The sequence below is a fragment of the Dromaius novaehollandiae genome, chromosome 1 (assembly GCF_036370855.1).
Source record: "Dromaius novaehollandiae isolate bDroNov1 chromosome 1, bDroNov1.hap1, whole genome shotgun sequence".
NCBI classification, from domain to species: Eukaryota; Metazoa; Chordata; class Aves; order Casuariiformes; family Dromaiidae; genus Dromaius; species Dromaius novaehollandiae.
In genome coordinates, this window is record NC_088098.1 from 201,394,649 (window position 1) to 201,410,711 (window position 16,063).

Consider the following 16,063-nt stretch of genomic DNA (forward strand, 5'->3'; position numbering starts at 1 on the left):
ATTACACAGACAAATGTATTATGAGATTCAGCAATACAAGTATGTCCCAGTAAATTCCATAGAGACATAACCATTTTTAAAAATGTCATAAACAAAAATTTTAGGTACCCCTCAATCACTTTTGGCAGGTCAGACTCAGATAAATTTTGAAATATTACAGCTCACCTTTAAAGACAATTTAGTAGACTGAATAGCTCTACATATGTCCTTAAGTATTTGAAAATCATAACAAGAAAGGCAAGTCTTTTTTTTTTTCTTTTTTTCGTTCTTTTTTTTGGTACCCTGATCAGAATAGACTTCAAGACTTGGAATCAGGCAAATTTCGTATTATAGTATTTTTCAGGACACAGTACCTAGATGAGTACCTGAATTCAAATTAAAAATTTTGTAGGGGAAGACACCAAAATACCTTGTTAAAATGAGTAGTCTTTTATATTACATTTTTATTTTGCAAGAAAATAAATTATACAACTTAAAAAATAAAATTCAAAAATTAAGCAGTACATCAAAATAGTTCAGCTGGACTGCCATACAGAAACTACCACCATTCAAAATTGTACAGCATTATTATCTTGGTAGTGGCACACATTCAAAATTGTAAATACCATACGTAGATAGATATTACAACTCAGGAACTCAAGTTTGCTCAACACTCCAGACTACATATAGTGTATATGACAGGAAAGCTTTCATGTATTGTTTATTTCACAAATATGACCTCAAAGAATTACAAAGATAGCATCCCAGTCATTTAGATGAAAATAGAAAACAGTTTGAGTTTAAGATAGCAAATCTTTCTGTAAAACTATCAAATCTTTTGCCAATTGTGTTTTTAAAATTTGCACTTTACAGGACAATGGCATCCCAATGCAAATAAATGTAACGTGAACATTCAAAACATTTATATTAAGTTTAAAAAGGTGAAAACAAGAAAGTCACATTTTTGTTTTGGAAATGCAATTGCATTACAGTCGTAACAAATGAAAGATAGATGAGTAAAAATAGAAGCTAGGGACACCAACTGTGGAAAGAGGAAAATGGAAGACTTCAGAATTGAAACCGAGATCCTCATCAGGTTGTTGGGACAGAGAAAGATTTAACAGTATTTCTTAATTAAACCCATTAAGAGTGATTTTCCCACCTCTTCTACAATACATTTTACTCCATAGTTATTCACCGTGGCAGTGTGTGTGGCAACATGTTTTTCAGATGCAGCACCTCTTTAAGCTAGGTCTTTGGACATATATATTCATAGCTAAAAATTGCAGCTTTAAAAGTGCGTTGTTGCCATATTGCAATTGAAGAATAGTTCATTTTTATTTAGATCTGAACTCTACCCTCCCCCAAAGAACAGTTTACCCCAGGTATCTCCCTGTGCCCCAGATGATACTGGTTTTAAGTGCATATTGGTGAAAGTGACCTGATGAAGGATGCTAAATGTGTTTCTGCATCTTTAACAAATTTGCTGGTGTGATTCTCAGATTTAATTAAACAAACAAAAAAAACCCCAAGAAACAAAACCCCAGCTACCCACATCCATTTCCAGTATATGTTTAAAGAAAAATGACCATGTTATAGGCACATTACCCTTTATATTTCTGCATCCCATGTACTGAGATGTATATAGATAACATTTAGGTTATGTTTTTATATATATTAATTGAAGGGAAAATGCAGCTATTTAGCTTTTAGCAATCTATTGCTGTCTGCATACACACAGACTTCTAAAACAGTCGTATCTGAGATACAATCTCTTAAACTTCTCTCTTAAATTAAATCAATGGCTTTGAAGTGAGTACTCCCACCTTTTCGGTCACTTGTATGTGACAATTTCAGATCTGTTATTCTCTGATTAAGGGATAGAAACTCTTATGCTCAAAAGAGGGTGCTCAGACACTCTTTAGAGTTTTGGACTCTCAATTTTCCCCCAGTTATCCCAAGTGAGCGTTTATTATTTATAATGTAAGTTACAAATACTGAAAATCTTGTAGTACAAAGTTTTTATTAGAATTTTGTCTTCTAATTTATAATATTCAAATAGCTTTTACTGGTTAACTAGACAGAGCTTTTGATTCTGAATAGCAACACCATAGGGCTAACATAAAAGATGCAGTATTTTTAAACAGCATCCACTTTTGAGTGTCAACAAAAGCATATAAGATAAGCTGTGGGATCTCAATTAATTTTAATTTGTCTGGTCTCAATTTCTCTCCATCTCTTGTTCATGAAACCCTCATTCCTGTAGGTACGTATTGTTCTCAGGCAATCACACTGGCACTTACATTAGTAATAGAGCATGCAGCCTGTTTAAGGGGACAAACAACCATCCTTGTAGTGTGTCTGCTTTCAAACTACTCATTTTACACTTTACAGCAACCATGTGAAAATAAAACTCTTCCTTTTATTTACTGAGAGGTTTTACTTTTTGAGCAAAGTTAATTGCATCCTCTCCCCCCTTTCAATCATCAAAAGGGATGAGACCTTTAGTTGTTGTACTTGAACTGGTAAATTAAAAAAAAATTGCACAGTTGCCTGTGACATTTATTGAGTATTCATACAGAACTGAGTAAAGCTCAACTTACCTTTTGTCCCAAGACAGGCACTCTGCTCCAGTGATTCATGTTATCAGTCCAGTACACGCTGGGACATTTCAGAGTAGCAGAGAGTCAGACATTGCCAAAAGACTACTTAAGATGATTGAAAAAAGAAGAGGTAACATTAAAAATGTTGAAATTCCTGATGTGTATTTGGCACTCTCTCTGCATACACTAAACAAGGTACATTTCCCCTTAACTTTTACCATTTTCTCACAGCTGTATTTCCCACCTCCTGCCAGTTTCAAAAAAAAAGAAAAAAAAAGTAGAGGGTTTGTTTTTTCATATAAAGATGTTGACTTTCTGGCAACAAAACAGTCAAATTTGATTAACCTTACAGGTATATATAAATTACCTATGAGGAATTAATACAGAAATCTTCAAGTATTACTTTCTTTCTGGGAGAGTTGTGCATCAATTACTCTTTAATGCATTCAGATTTATGTAGTCATACTTAACTATTTGGAATACAAATATTAAATGTACAACGAAATACACTTAATATTTCTGTTCGCTATAACAGACCCACCCATGAAAACTGTTTTTAGAGTGAAGTATCATTCAAGAATGCTTCATCTCTTCAAAAAGATTGTAGCAAATCATCTGTCCAAATAAGATAACAAATAATGTATATCCATTTGTTTATAGCAAACAATATAAAAACAATGATCTCCTGCTTAAGGAAAAATATCACCCACAAGTTGGAATTACTTTCATGTCACTTGTGTGTCAATTATTAAAATCCAGTTACTAGATTGAAGCACTGCTCTAGCCAACAGGTTTTAACTGTAACAAATACATATCAGTTGTGAGGCATGTGTATGTGTCTCTCAAATGTTATTACGTAAAAAGGATCAAAGGAGGACAGTACATTACTCTGTTGATCCAAAACACAAAGTGAAAGTGCTACTTCTAGTCCTAATCGCATTTTAAAAAAACAAAAACAAAACAAAACTAATAGCAGTTCCTCAGTGCATGAATATTTGAGTATTTTTTTCCTTGTGCAAGTACTGGTCATCTAAAAACCCAAACCTGTATTCTTCCTGGTGGGTGTAAATCAAATCTACTTTAAAAAGTTCACAATGGGCTCTTCATGAATGCAAGTTTCCCACAAAACAGCATGCTGTTAAAAGTGTGCAACATGAAGGGAATGCCATCATGCTAGCTGAATGAGATTGGCAAAATATAGTCCTCTTTAAGGTAAGGCAGGGATTTTAATATGTAACGAAAGTCAAAGCAAGTCCTTCTGCAGCATAAACTGTTGCAGCTATCTGTTCAAGCACCCTTCCATTTGTGTTCTCAGCATCTTACAGAGTCCTCAAATTATGCCATATATATGAAGGTGTTGATATCCGACTCATCTCTTCTGATATATTTGTGCTCTATAAGCCATTCAATTTGCTCTTTTATCATTTTCTTTTGTGGCAAGAACATGTTTTTCAATATTTCTACCAGTTCAGTCTGAAGCTGGGCATTAGTAATTTTCTTCCTCATTTTCATTATTTGGATGATAGCCTCCTAGTGGGGAACAAGAAAAAAAAATTACATACACACATACATGCACACACACACACTTTTGAAATATCCGATGGAAGTGACAAAGTGAACACAGGGGGCTCCTTGTAAGGCAAGACAGCAAAAGATTTGATTTTTTCCTGAAAAAATCAAACAGAAAAATTAGCTTGCCATCAGGTACTCTCAACACAACATGACACAGTAAATGCCGTGCATAAGACAGGCTGCAATTAAAACAAGACAGGGCCAACTTCTACTCTTGCTTACACATTTCTAAAAATGAGGGTCATCTTAACCCACTTGGTGGGGAGTAACACCCCAAACCCACTCTAAACAGGGTGCTTCACCTTCGTCAATCACAATCAGTTGCCCATGTAGGGTATCACCTTAAAATTTAAACATCAGAATAAAACAAGATAAAGATCACTTGCGAGTTTCTAATCTCCCAGTTCCATAACACACACACACACACACACACACACACACACACACACACAAAAGAAAACTAATGCCAGGAATATTGGAAAAATGCAGTAAGAACACCTTTTACATGCAAGGTCAGACCATGAATTTCATCACCTCACAAGCTGTGGCCAAGAACTTGGCAAAACTCAAACCAGGGAAAAGAGTGTAGCAAAGGTTAATTTAGGCCACCTTAAAAACATTCTTGAAATTATAAATCCATGTAATATAATATAGCTTTGAATGTGTCAGTTCATTAGTACAAAGTCACATTCTGTTCCTATGTTTCTTAGCATAAGTAATTATGTTCAATGAATAGTTTAAAGAGCTACAATTTGAAGAGAAGCTGCGAGTTTGAGACTCCACTGCAGGTGACAATCTCTGATGTCCAAATGAGTTGTTCAGAACCATCAGCTCAAAGTTTTTACATGGGCATTTTCACCGAAGAAGGACATTAATCACAAAACAGGAAGCTGCAGTTTTTACATCAAAGTTGTACTTACAAACTTTCCCTATAAAGAGGAGGCCTGTCAAAAGTCATACTACTTTTACTGAAGTATGACCGCAACTCAGAATATTCTACTGTCTTCATACAGAGCAGTCAAAAAGACCTCAAGATCAGTAATACTGTTTGCTCATCTTGGTGTCCCAAGTCAGTCAACTTAACCATCTGCTGCCACCCACTAACGGACATGCCTTCACTTGCTTAGTAACTGCTTCCTCCTCTTTACAAATTATAATTTATTATATCAGAACAGGAGGCTGCTATATACAAGTGTGAACACACACAATCTGGTATCTGCAGAGGATCACAAGCATTTATTTCATACATCAGCCTTCAAATGTGGACAGTATGTAACAGCTATAATATAAGAAAGGAATTAAGGTAATTTTATATTCCCCTGTCAGTTTTACTTGCCTGGGTTCGCAATATTCTTAGCTGGACTATTCCTTCATTCTCCTCTTCTCGCATCCTCTCCGTCGTAAGTTGCAATCGACCAATCAAATTTATCTTGCCCCTTTTCTGAACTTTAGCATTTTTTCTGAAAAAGTTGTATTGTATAAAAATAAGCCAAAAACACATTTTCAGTTAAGGAATTCTCATTAAACTTGCATTAAAACAGCACTGAGTACCATCTTATATCAGGTATTTATAGGCTATTAGTAGTACAGCAGTGAGGTAGCTGGCTGGTAAATCCAAACACAACATCAATTTTTCCCCATCAACAACAAAGGAATATACCAACTTTTAAAACATCCATCAGCTGAAACTGACTGGCCAAAACTGAAAAGTAACCAGTAGTATTTTAAAGAATAAACTTCTAGAGAAATATATCTCAGTTTAATTGTATAAAACTAGGGTTCTATAAAGGAACTTTTACAAGTAATTTCAGGAAATGGGACTAGTTCATTTTTCAGTCAAAAGAAACGGCTATCATAAAAACAGGAGAAAAATCAGATAAACATAGCAAAAAGCTGATGGCATTCTTCACCCACAAATTTGCTGTACAACCTGTCTCTTCTGTTATGTCCTGTCATCATTTCTCAAAGCTTATGATCCTGATAAGAAGAAAGAACATCAGGAGCCCTGGGCAAGAAACTGCGCACCAGGAGCAGCAGATTTGGCACCTCTTTCTCCACAGACCCAGATGTCCAGGCGCTAGTAAAAATGGGGCCCAGAATCTGAGATTAGTAGCAAGGAGCCACTTCTAATCATGGTTATTCACAATAAAGAGAGGCAAAATCAAAGAAAAATGTACTAAACAGTATATACCATTTAGATGTTCTCTCTATATACTATCTTACGTTCTGAAGGATTTCAAAGCACCAGGAAGAGAGTATTGCAGTTTTCACTGAAATAAAGATGTGCCTCTCTAGTCAAAAATCACAGCAACGAGGCACCATAATAACAAGCAGTTTCACTTCCTGTTTAAACTTACTCTGTTTTTGAAATAGCTGGGGACGTGGAAATATCAATACAGTACCAATGTTCTGCTCACATGCTGTTCTTCCTATATGAAATCTCATAGGCTCATTAGTAACAGCAAGATAGTAAAGCCTTATATTTTGCACCTCATCCATACATGTTTAAGAAATTTAACTCCACAGAAATCAGAATCATAAAAACACTCATCTGAAGGGGCCCCTGGACGTCATCTAGTCTAACCACCTACCTGAAGCACAACACAACCAAAACTCAAGTGAGAATCAGGGCAGCCAAGGGTCTGTCTAGCTGAATTTTGAAAATTTCCAAACATGAAGGTTAACTTAAAGTAAATTCCTTTAATTCTAAAATAGTACATGTTATTTTCATTTTCAAACATCATCTTACATTAAACTGAACTCCTGGTTCACCGAGAAGAGGGTTCCTTCTGTAAAGTCTTTGGGTGAATTGACTTGAGGTTCATACAATAAAACCTGACGTTTCAGCTTTGGAAATGCTACAAGAGACTACAGAGAAAAGGGGGGAAAAAAGAATGAAAATAAAACACCAGACTTTCTAAATGGAAGCAATAACTGTTTAAGAACATAGTTCCCTGCTGTGTGGACTGTAGCAGGGGAACTACATAGTCTTGTTTGGAGCTGCTAGAGGGCAACATGAAGATACCAGTAAAATCAGAGAGGGGACGCAGTTTACCATGTCACTTTTTGAAATGAGTTAGCATAAATAAGATCATACAGAAGTAGTAAAATGCATGAACTCACACCTGAAGAGGTAACTTCTGGTGTTAAGTCTGCTTTACTTGACTAGTCTCATTATTCTCAAGGCACATAATCAAAAGATAGAGCAAACAAGTTATTTTTAAGCAACATACATTTAGCAGGTACCACTGAGTTCCTAAAATTAGACCAGTCCCACTACACAAACCACAATCATAACTGTGTGCTTTAGGCAGTATATGGTCAGAAAGATCTTGCTGTTTCCAAAAGCTAAGTTAGGTAATTCTGGGAAGAGAGAACACATTAATGTAAAGGCTGCATGTGCTCAACAGTAGTGCAGGGAGCCGGCATTACAACTGATTAATTAGTAGAAAAGGTGTTCATGCTTCAGTTCAAAAAGTTATCTGATAGCGCTTTAAAAATATGAATCCAGTACTTCAGAGTTTAAAAAAAACAAAACAAAACAAAAAAACCCCCACACTCTAGCTGAAATCTTTTTCAAGGGAAAGGGAAATACCCATAAAGTCCTCCTAAGTTCTGCGTCAGGGAGTTCAGTTGCCAGTTTAAGATTTTCAAAGCTGATCTTCTCTCTGGGTCTTTGGTTCCATGCGAACAGCACAGCTAGCTGAAATGTTGTTACCTCCAAGTCATACTGGCCAACCTCATTCTTAAAAGTTATCTGTGAATAGAAAGACAAAATTTTGCTTATAAGCCTTTCTGGAACACCAGCTTCTTGCCATTATAAAGACATGGAAAGACAGACATTAGAACAGACATACTAAAAACTATACACTTACAATTCCGTTAGACATGAGGTGATGCCAGTGCAACTTTCTACCACTGTGATTCTTTTTATAAAACTCCTCAACTTCTGGGATGAGATCTTCTAATTCCGTGGGCAGTGAGACAAACACTTTTTCAGAACTTCGAGACCAGGCACCAGCGTTTAAAATTTTAATATTCACAGAGTCAGCTGTAAGACAATATGGGATCACACGACTCTCCAGGTATAACTGATAAACAAATGCACTCTTCTAGTTTAAATAAAATTAAAGAGGACTGAATCTTCAGAAAGTAGCAGGGTGTCTACCTAATTAGACATCAGCCTACTCTATTTACGCACTGCAGGCTTTCTGCCAGCAATATCGACTGAAATCTCATTTTTTTTGCTGGCTTCTGCAGAGCTCCCTAAGCCCTGATGCTACCTTATGGCTGTTGCATGTACGCACTGTTCCAGGGGTTTCCAGCAGTGGAAAAATCTAGCTGTTTCCCAGTCTCTCTCATCAGTGAAATTTAATCTCAGATACATGATTTGAGCTCTTAATAGTGTGTATCCAGCTTTCCTGCTGGTAGGTAAGGGAGGGGCACAGCGTGAAGCACTCATGAAGAATGATGAGGGCATAGAAAAGGGGTAGTTAAGGCATTCACCTGGTTGAGAATCAAGCTTGGAATCTAACTACAAGAGTAGAGAGTTTATGTCTACAAGATTGCTCATGAAGGGAAAAAAAACCTGAGTAACTTAAAGTGATACAGCTCAAGTGTCAATTGTAAGAGGAAGCAGAATCTACCCAGAGTACAGACACTTCAGACCTAAGAGTAACAAAGCCCTGAAGACTATGTTCAACCTAGTATAATTTTTAACTCAAGATTCAACAAAATTATTTTCCATCAAGAGAAATGAGAAATAGCAAGCCATTTGAAAACAATACCTGGTAGAGCAAGTTTATTGTTTTTGTGCATTTCTTTGAAGGCCTGGTTCAAGTCTTCAGATACTTTAATATCCTGGAACATTCTAGCCAACTTATTTACATAGTCTGCTGGCATGCCTACTTCCTGTAAAAATAAAAAGAACATTGAACTATAACATAGACATCTAAGAACAAAACGCTTTAGTTTTAAAATAATACATTCAAAAAATTAACAACAGCAGCAAAGTACATAGTTATCATCAATTTATAATAACAAACTGCAATGCCATACGAAGTTGGGGTTTTTTTTGGTTTTTTGGGGGGTTTTTTTTGGCATGGATTTCCAGAAGTTACCCTTAAGGACATATGATGATTCTCTAAAAGAAATACAGGTGCTTAAGAACATATGCAAGCTTTACAGAACCAATGAATTCTGAGATCTGAGGGAACGTTTATGGTGTGCAAATCATGTTCTAATTTATATAAAATTTCAATTAGTCCAATCACAAGTCTCAAATGTATTTACATACCTAAAAAACAAGTCAAATCAATTGTGGTCATTTGCACATAATTATCTGAAGGCTTCAAATATATGTGAAATATCTTAAAATCTGTAACTACCACTATTAGGGTCAAAATTTCTCTTAGAAAAGACCTAAGCTGTTTTACTTTCAAAAAGTTTTGCAATAATAAGGAAGCATAAGATGGCCTAAGTGGCTTTTAATTTAAAATAGAACTCACCTAAGCAAGAAGGATATCTAAGTTCAGGAATGAGAATTTATACTGCAAGCAACAGGAATGAGCAAATAAAGCAAAACATCAGGCTACTTACTCTGAGCCATTCCACCATGTTCTCCTCAATTTCGCTATCAGCTGATATATCTAATATCAGGCGTCTTGTTAAGTGAGCTTTGTGATACCGCATGAAAACGTCTTTATTCTGTACATATTTAAGTACCAAAAGCTGTCAAAAGAAGTAGAATTTAATATATTTGTTTGAATTGTTAATCAGACAAATCTTTCCATGATGATCTAATAACACTATGGACTATGAAGTAGAAAAAGGCTACCCGAGATTGCCTTAAAAGGAACTGTCATGCTATCACAGGTAACGCCTAAGAATTTTTTATAACATCAAATCTCCCATTTTTTCATTTGTCAACCATCGAGGAATCTCTTTTGAATCAGAGGGCACTAAACCCTGGTATACAAAAATCACCTATATCATTTTCTAGACTAGAATGCATGATGTGTAGTTACTGTAATAAGCTACACAGTTTGATATTGGCAATAAATTAGCATATTAATTTTGTGAACTGACAACACAGACATGAAACACTGCATGGTTTACAACATATACACACACACTTCATTATATAACAAATTCTCTTCCCCATTATTACACCCTGCATAACTTGTTTTCAAGATCAAGGCATTAAACTGCTCCAGAAATATGACAACCAAATTTATTCTTCAGAACAATTAAGAAGTAGAAAGCGAGAACATACCACTTCTTTAAGCTTTGCTTCAATTTCTTCAGAGGTTAGTTTTTTGCTTAGTGGTGTTTTTCTTAGCAACATATCACAGTAATTAGCAAGAAGCTCAGGGCATTTGGATTCAGGCTGTGTTTTCAATCCAACACTAAATAAAACAACAACAACATATCTTCAAATTGAAGAGAAACCTTCTACACTGGAATTGTCACACTGTTAACAAGACAGACCACCCTTTCCCCGTCCACTTGGCAAGAATCCTAGCAATGAATTCATACCCTTGTTAAACTAATGAGAAGTTAGGGAAAATTCTCTTTTCTTCTTCAAATAGTAAATACTACCAACCATTTTCAGACAGCTTCTACAGCTTGATCATTTCAATTGCTTTTAATTTTAGAACTCTTAACTACGTAGGATTACTTTCAAACTGTAGTTTGAAATGAGACACAAAACACCCCAACTAAGTATTGCCTAGCAATAAGTATTCCAGTAAAGAACTATCAAATACTGCAGTGAAATCTGTTTTGCTCATCTTGTCAGTCTCCCTTGTTGACAACTCTCAAGAAGCAACCTCATGCACTGCATTTTACAGATGGCAAAGCCAGACACATATATCGGGCAGTAATGGGATCAAATTATTTTACAGTAGGTGGAAACAGCAGGCTGACAGCTTGGAGATTAAAAAGAGATTAAAACTGAACAAGAAGACGCTACAGTAGATATACTGCAGTCCTTTGAAACATGTGCAAAGAGCACGAGGTGGCATTCTGAACCTCTGTCTAGGCTGTTGACTGAACTAGTGTCAGGGATCAATCCCTATCCCTAAAGTCAGGTAGTACCAACTTGATTGCTTGTCTTGAATTGTTAGGACCAGCCCTCTCTGTAACAGATTCTCTTGGACAGATATATTCGAATGGGCCCAAAACAGAGACAGCATGCAAGCTAACAGGTAAGCCATGGGGGTGCTCAGGGATCCAGTGCTCACGCTCATTCTCTCACCCTCTCTCATCAGCTAGCACAGATGGTGCTAAAACTCTTCAGATAACTCATCCTTTCTAGTTCATAAAGTAGCTCATAGGCTGGTGTCTGTTGCCTTCCTTAAGGCCATTTGAAGTAAGAGCTGATCAATAGCCTTGGCAATTACAAGACAGAATTCTTACTTAAGCAATGTGTTCTTTCATATTTCTGAACAGGTGTCTTCAGGATCCTGACAGCACACAAGAATTACCAAGCTCCATATTCTTAAGCTAAACTTAATGGCATAAATTAGATGGGATAAAGTTTCAGTTCAATTAAAAACAGATTGCACAAGTAGATAATTCAAAGAAGCTTGAGAATAAGAATAAACAGAAGACTACCACCATCATCGTGGTAAGAAAGAAACTTAGAAAATTCAGCTTGGGGAAAAAAGATCAAAAAACCAAAAAGCAAAACCCCAAAACCTGAAATTCGTCATTAGACAGATTTAGTTTCCAAGGAGTGAAACACAGTTTTACCGAGGCATTGGTTTGGATGTTCCCACAGGAAATTAAAACATTAGCCAAGACCTAAAATAACCTTCTCTACCTTGCCTATGACCGTACAAAGAGCATAAATCAGGGACAGACCTTTGTGAAGGTGTTCGTCCAATAGTATGAAGACAGCAAGGCTTACCATTATTCCAAAACCAAACATAGAATAAAAACCAAAATGCTAACCGGATTTTTATATCCCCTTCTTTCCCAAACACACACAAACTCATGGAGGCTAAATAATAAAATCCCACAGGTACAGTTTCATGCCTTCCCCCAGAGAAAAGAGTATAAATAAGGAACTTTCAGGTTATGATGATTACCTATCCTCAGAAAAGAGCCAGGTGATAAAGTTGAAATAAGAAAAATACAGCCTTTACCCATACCAACAAATGGTGTAGAGAATCATTTTAATTCGTTCAGCTCTCTTATAAGAAAACATATCTATTTTATCTGAGGCTCTTGAAGAACTTAGATTAGCTTACCACAGATTGCACAGAGTTGTACATACTATGTTGATATTCCATAAAATAGAGAACAAGAACAAAATCATAGCAACTCTATCACACAATAACTCATGCCCTAACCAACATGAGATTGTTTTAGACCTAACAATAACTGCCTTATCATCAGCTGCAACTTTCACAGCAATTATACTTTGGAACTGATGCCCTGTTACTGAGATTTGTTCTGATCATAAATCACATCTGTTATTAGATTACTGTATCTACAATAAATTCCCAACAGATATTGCACCTCAAATTATTCCATTCTTTTGTCTTCACCTTATTTGTTGGGTCTTGTTACTCTGTCACAGAATCAATGTGAGACAAATAAAAGAGTATCTAGGCACATAGCAACAGATGACAACTCTTTTGTCCTCTTTCATCATATAATAAAAATGTTTTTGTGGAAAGTAGTATTTGTTTTCCTGTCTTGGGGGACTGAAAACATTTAGTACTTGTTCACTATTATGGGTAAAATTTCCCCTCAAAATAGCAGACTGGCGACTACATTGTATCTATACTACAGGGTGGCAAGAATTTCACTGTTAATGCAATGTTCAACAGTAGATTCTCCACACGATTATTTAAGTGACATTTTCATTAAAGACAGCAAAACAAAACAACTAGTTCTGCTAGCTGAAGATCTACCGACACATCACTTGTACTTGTACACATTTTCTGTGTGGAAGAGCATTCAGGGAACAAATGCAGAAATAATTCAGCCTTCTTCTATGCCTCTGGTACATTGGGCACAAACCAACATGTGCTGTGGCCTGTCCAGAGCTAAGCATCCATCAGTTAGGCACCCAGTGTGCAGCAGCTAGAAGCCTGACTGACTTTTCCCAAGCAGACACTGTTCCTTTCAGTCTACTATTTTTTCATCTCTCACCTACTTTGTTCATGAAAAGTGTAGAAATTTAAGACATGCACCCTTCAGTGCAATTGCAATATAATTTCACAAACTGGTTTAGAAGTTCTTGGAAGGGGAAGCTGACAGCCCAACTACATAGGCTTTGTTTCTGTAGCAAGTCAGACCACAAATTATACATAAGCAATCCCAACTACATAAACATGTACACATTCCTACTCAAGTTAAATTTACTTGACTGTTAACCGTTAAAATTAACGGTTTTAATTAACTGACTGCTACTTCCTTTTGTCTGAGTTATCGAAGTGGCTACTGTAAGCATGCCTTTTTTTTTGGGGGGTGGGGAGTGAAAAGTCACACAGTTAACTCCATCTTCTACTAAAAGCTGTTTCAACTAACCCAGCTGATCCTGCATTGAAGCAAAATTGTTATGCCCACAAAGGTCACTCTCACAGTTCAGAGATCACAGCCTCAATTTTCCCCAGAACTTTTACTGACGTTTCAGCAGAGTTACACTGCTCAGTTATTTAGAAACAGTAATTCTGGAAGGCATTATTTAGTTCAGCTACCAAAGTGACTCGCTACTCCATTAGAAAAGTAATGGATCCCAATTACAACAAACAAATTCGAGTTTACGTAGGCTACATTTTTGAGCCCCTGTCATGGGAAGGGTGTCTTAACGGAGTTTCATAAGCAATGACAAATTGCATTATGCAAGGAATTCAAAGCACCTTTATATACACTGTGTTACTTTTTAAACAGACATTTAAAAATGGAAGCTTGATCTTTAAAAATTTAAAAAACTTGATTCACATTGAAGTTTATATGGCTTACCCCTTTTGCTTCAGAGGCAATTCAAGTTTAAATATTGTAGCATCATTCACAACTGCTTTGTATGCCTAAGATAAACAATTACAAGTTATTAGTGCTTCATTCAACTTCTCTCTTCAAAGCATGATATTAGAGGTTTCATTTCCCTTTTCTGGAAGACTGTAACATAATACTGCATTACAATTTCATCTACTTCACTTATTAGCCCAAAGTTTATGGATTTGATTTTCAGCATAAGAGTTCAAATCCTATGACTCAATCTTCCATTAACTGATGCTTTACATTTCCATCTTTTCTATTAACATAGAACTTTGCATGGAACAGACTGTATATCTGAAGTCATGGTATTACACCCAGATATACAGTAAATCCTAAACATAAGTCTATTGTTGAATCAGACAATAAAACTTAAGCTGCCAACACAAAGATAGTCTTCCGAGGTGCTGCACAACATCAGAAATCTGAAAACAAATGCAGTTTTATAAACTAATACAATACAAATTAAAACAAAAGGCTATCAATTGGCAGTAAGTTTTATTGATGTTTTAGTCCAGTTTAGTTATTAAGCAGTTTCCAGACTTAAAAACTAACACGCACAAGGATTTCAAAGACATCATAATATGAATTTCCCCAGTTCTTAAAAAGCTAAAAACAAAAGATCAGCATAAACATACCTTATCTCTTGCAGTTAGAAATCTTGGATCATCTTGGAAAGCTTCTTTAACCAACTTGCTAAATCGATTAAATAATGTAAGCAATTGCTCTACATATTTCTCAGAATCCTAAAGAAGCAAAAATAATAATAAATAATAAAAATAAATAAAAAAAACAGTAATAAAAAGCAGGCTTCATAGCAGTTAGTGCAAGCTTACATATCAATCTCAATTCCGTAATAAAGTAGTGTTCTAAACCTGCATAACTATGAATGAGCATTTTAACTTTACTCTCTGTACTGAAGAGCTTTACAACACAAAGCCTCAACACAGACTTTCAGGAAAGTTTTCTACATCAAAAAAAAAAAATAGCACATATGTGAGCTTTCAAAAATTGTTTAACTGCAAAATAAAAAAAGTTTTCAAGGACCAATAAAAGGCACATCCTAACTGGTGCAGATACTCAGTCCTTGTAGACCCAGAGAGAAAGATGATAAAAAGCTGAAAAGGAAAAGAACCTTTCATAAATTTCCACACTGAACAATCATTCTTAGATTGAAAGCAAAGCTTAAATTTCATCAAGAAGTTAAAACCAAGTAAATTAATTATGCCCTTTTAATTAAGATACTAATACAATACTATGAGATTCCCATAATCTCATACATTTAATTTATAAGCTTTTCTTTATTACAAACTGGGTTCACTTTTTGAAGCAAAACAATTGAAAATAAAAGGGAAAAAAATTTTCTGGACTTTTCAAATTTTGATAGCTGGAAAGTTTTATGTTTAAGTTTTTAAAAATTATTTATGTTCACATGTGATATGTTCCCTAGAGCTAATATTTGTGAAAAGCTTTTTTTTTTTTTTTTTTTTTTTTAAAGCAATACACTTACAGTAGTAATAGTTTCAGCAGCTGCTACCATATCTGCAAGTCCAGCACTAACAATATGTTCTTCCAAGTCTTTCAACATGGGCTCTATTCCATTCGGAACTTTATCCATCAATGAAAACATTAAATGCAATTCTGAAAGATACAAATACTGATAAAGCCAGCGCTCAAACATTTGTGTAAGAACAAAAACTAAACAAAACCAAAAAACCCACTACATTTCCACTAAGGATCTCTCAAGCGGGATACAGAATGTGTGAGGAACAAATAAACCAATTTATCCCTTTATAAGAAAAATGTTTTGAAGACTTCACTCTGGTCACACAAGGAGATTCTTCTGAAAGGAAGACAGATACTTATTGTAGGACATTACTTGCTTATGCATATAATAC

The 16,063-nt window shown here is 35.5% G+C and overlaps 1 protein-coding gene across 2 annotated transcripts in view; it reads right to left on the reverse strand.

Annotated features, from left to right (window-relative positions):
- Positions 1-423: 423 nt before the first annotated feature.
- The window catches only part of CUL5 (cullin 5), a 35,467-nt gene continuing 19,827 nt past the window's right edge, over positions 424-16,063 (reverse strand). For both annotated transcript variants that reach the window (XM_064505059.1, XM_064505060.1), the window contains exons 9-19: positions 15,676-15,806; positions 14,804-14,911; positions 14,133-14,197; positions 10,429-10,561; positions 9,753-9,884; positions 8,942-9,065; positions 8,030-8,205; positions 7,750-7,911; positions 6,904-7,022; positions 5,491-5,614; positions 424-4,112 (exon numbers count right to left, since the gene is read on the reverse strand). In XM_064505059.1, the coding sequence (XP_064361129.1) occupies positions 3,918-4,112; positions 5,491-5,614; positions 6,904-7,022; positions 7,750-7,911; positions 8,030-8,205; positions 8,942-9,065; positions 9,753-9,884; positions 10,429-10,561; positions 14,133-14,197; positions 14,804-14,911; positions 15,676-15,806 (1,469 nt within the window). In that variant the 3' untranslated portion in view covers positions 424-3,917. The remainder of the gene's footprint in view (positions 4,113-5,490; positions 5,615-6,903; positions 7,023-7,749; positions 7,912-8,029; positions 8,206-8,941; positions 9,066-9,752; positions 9,885-10,428; positions 10,562-14,132; positions 14,198-14,803; positions 14,912-15,675; positions 15,807-16,063) is intronic.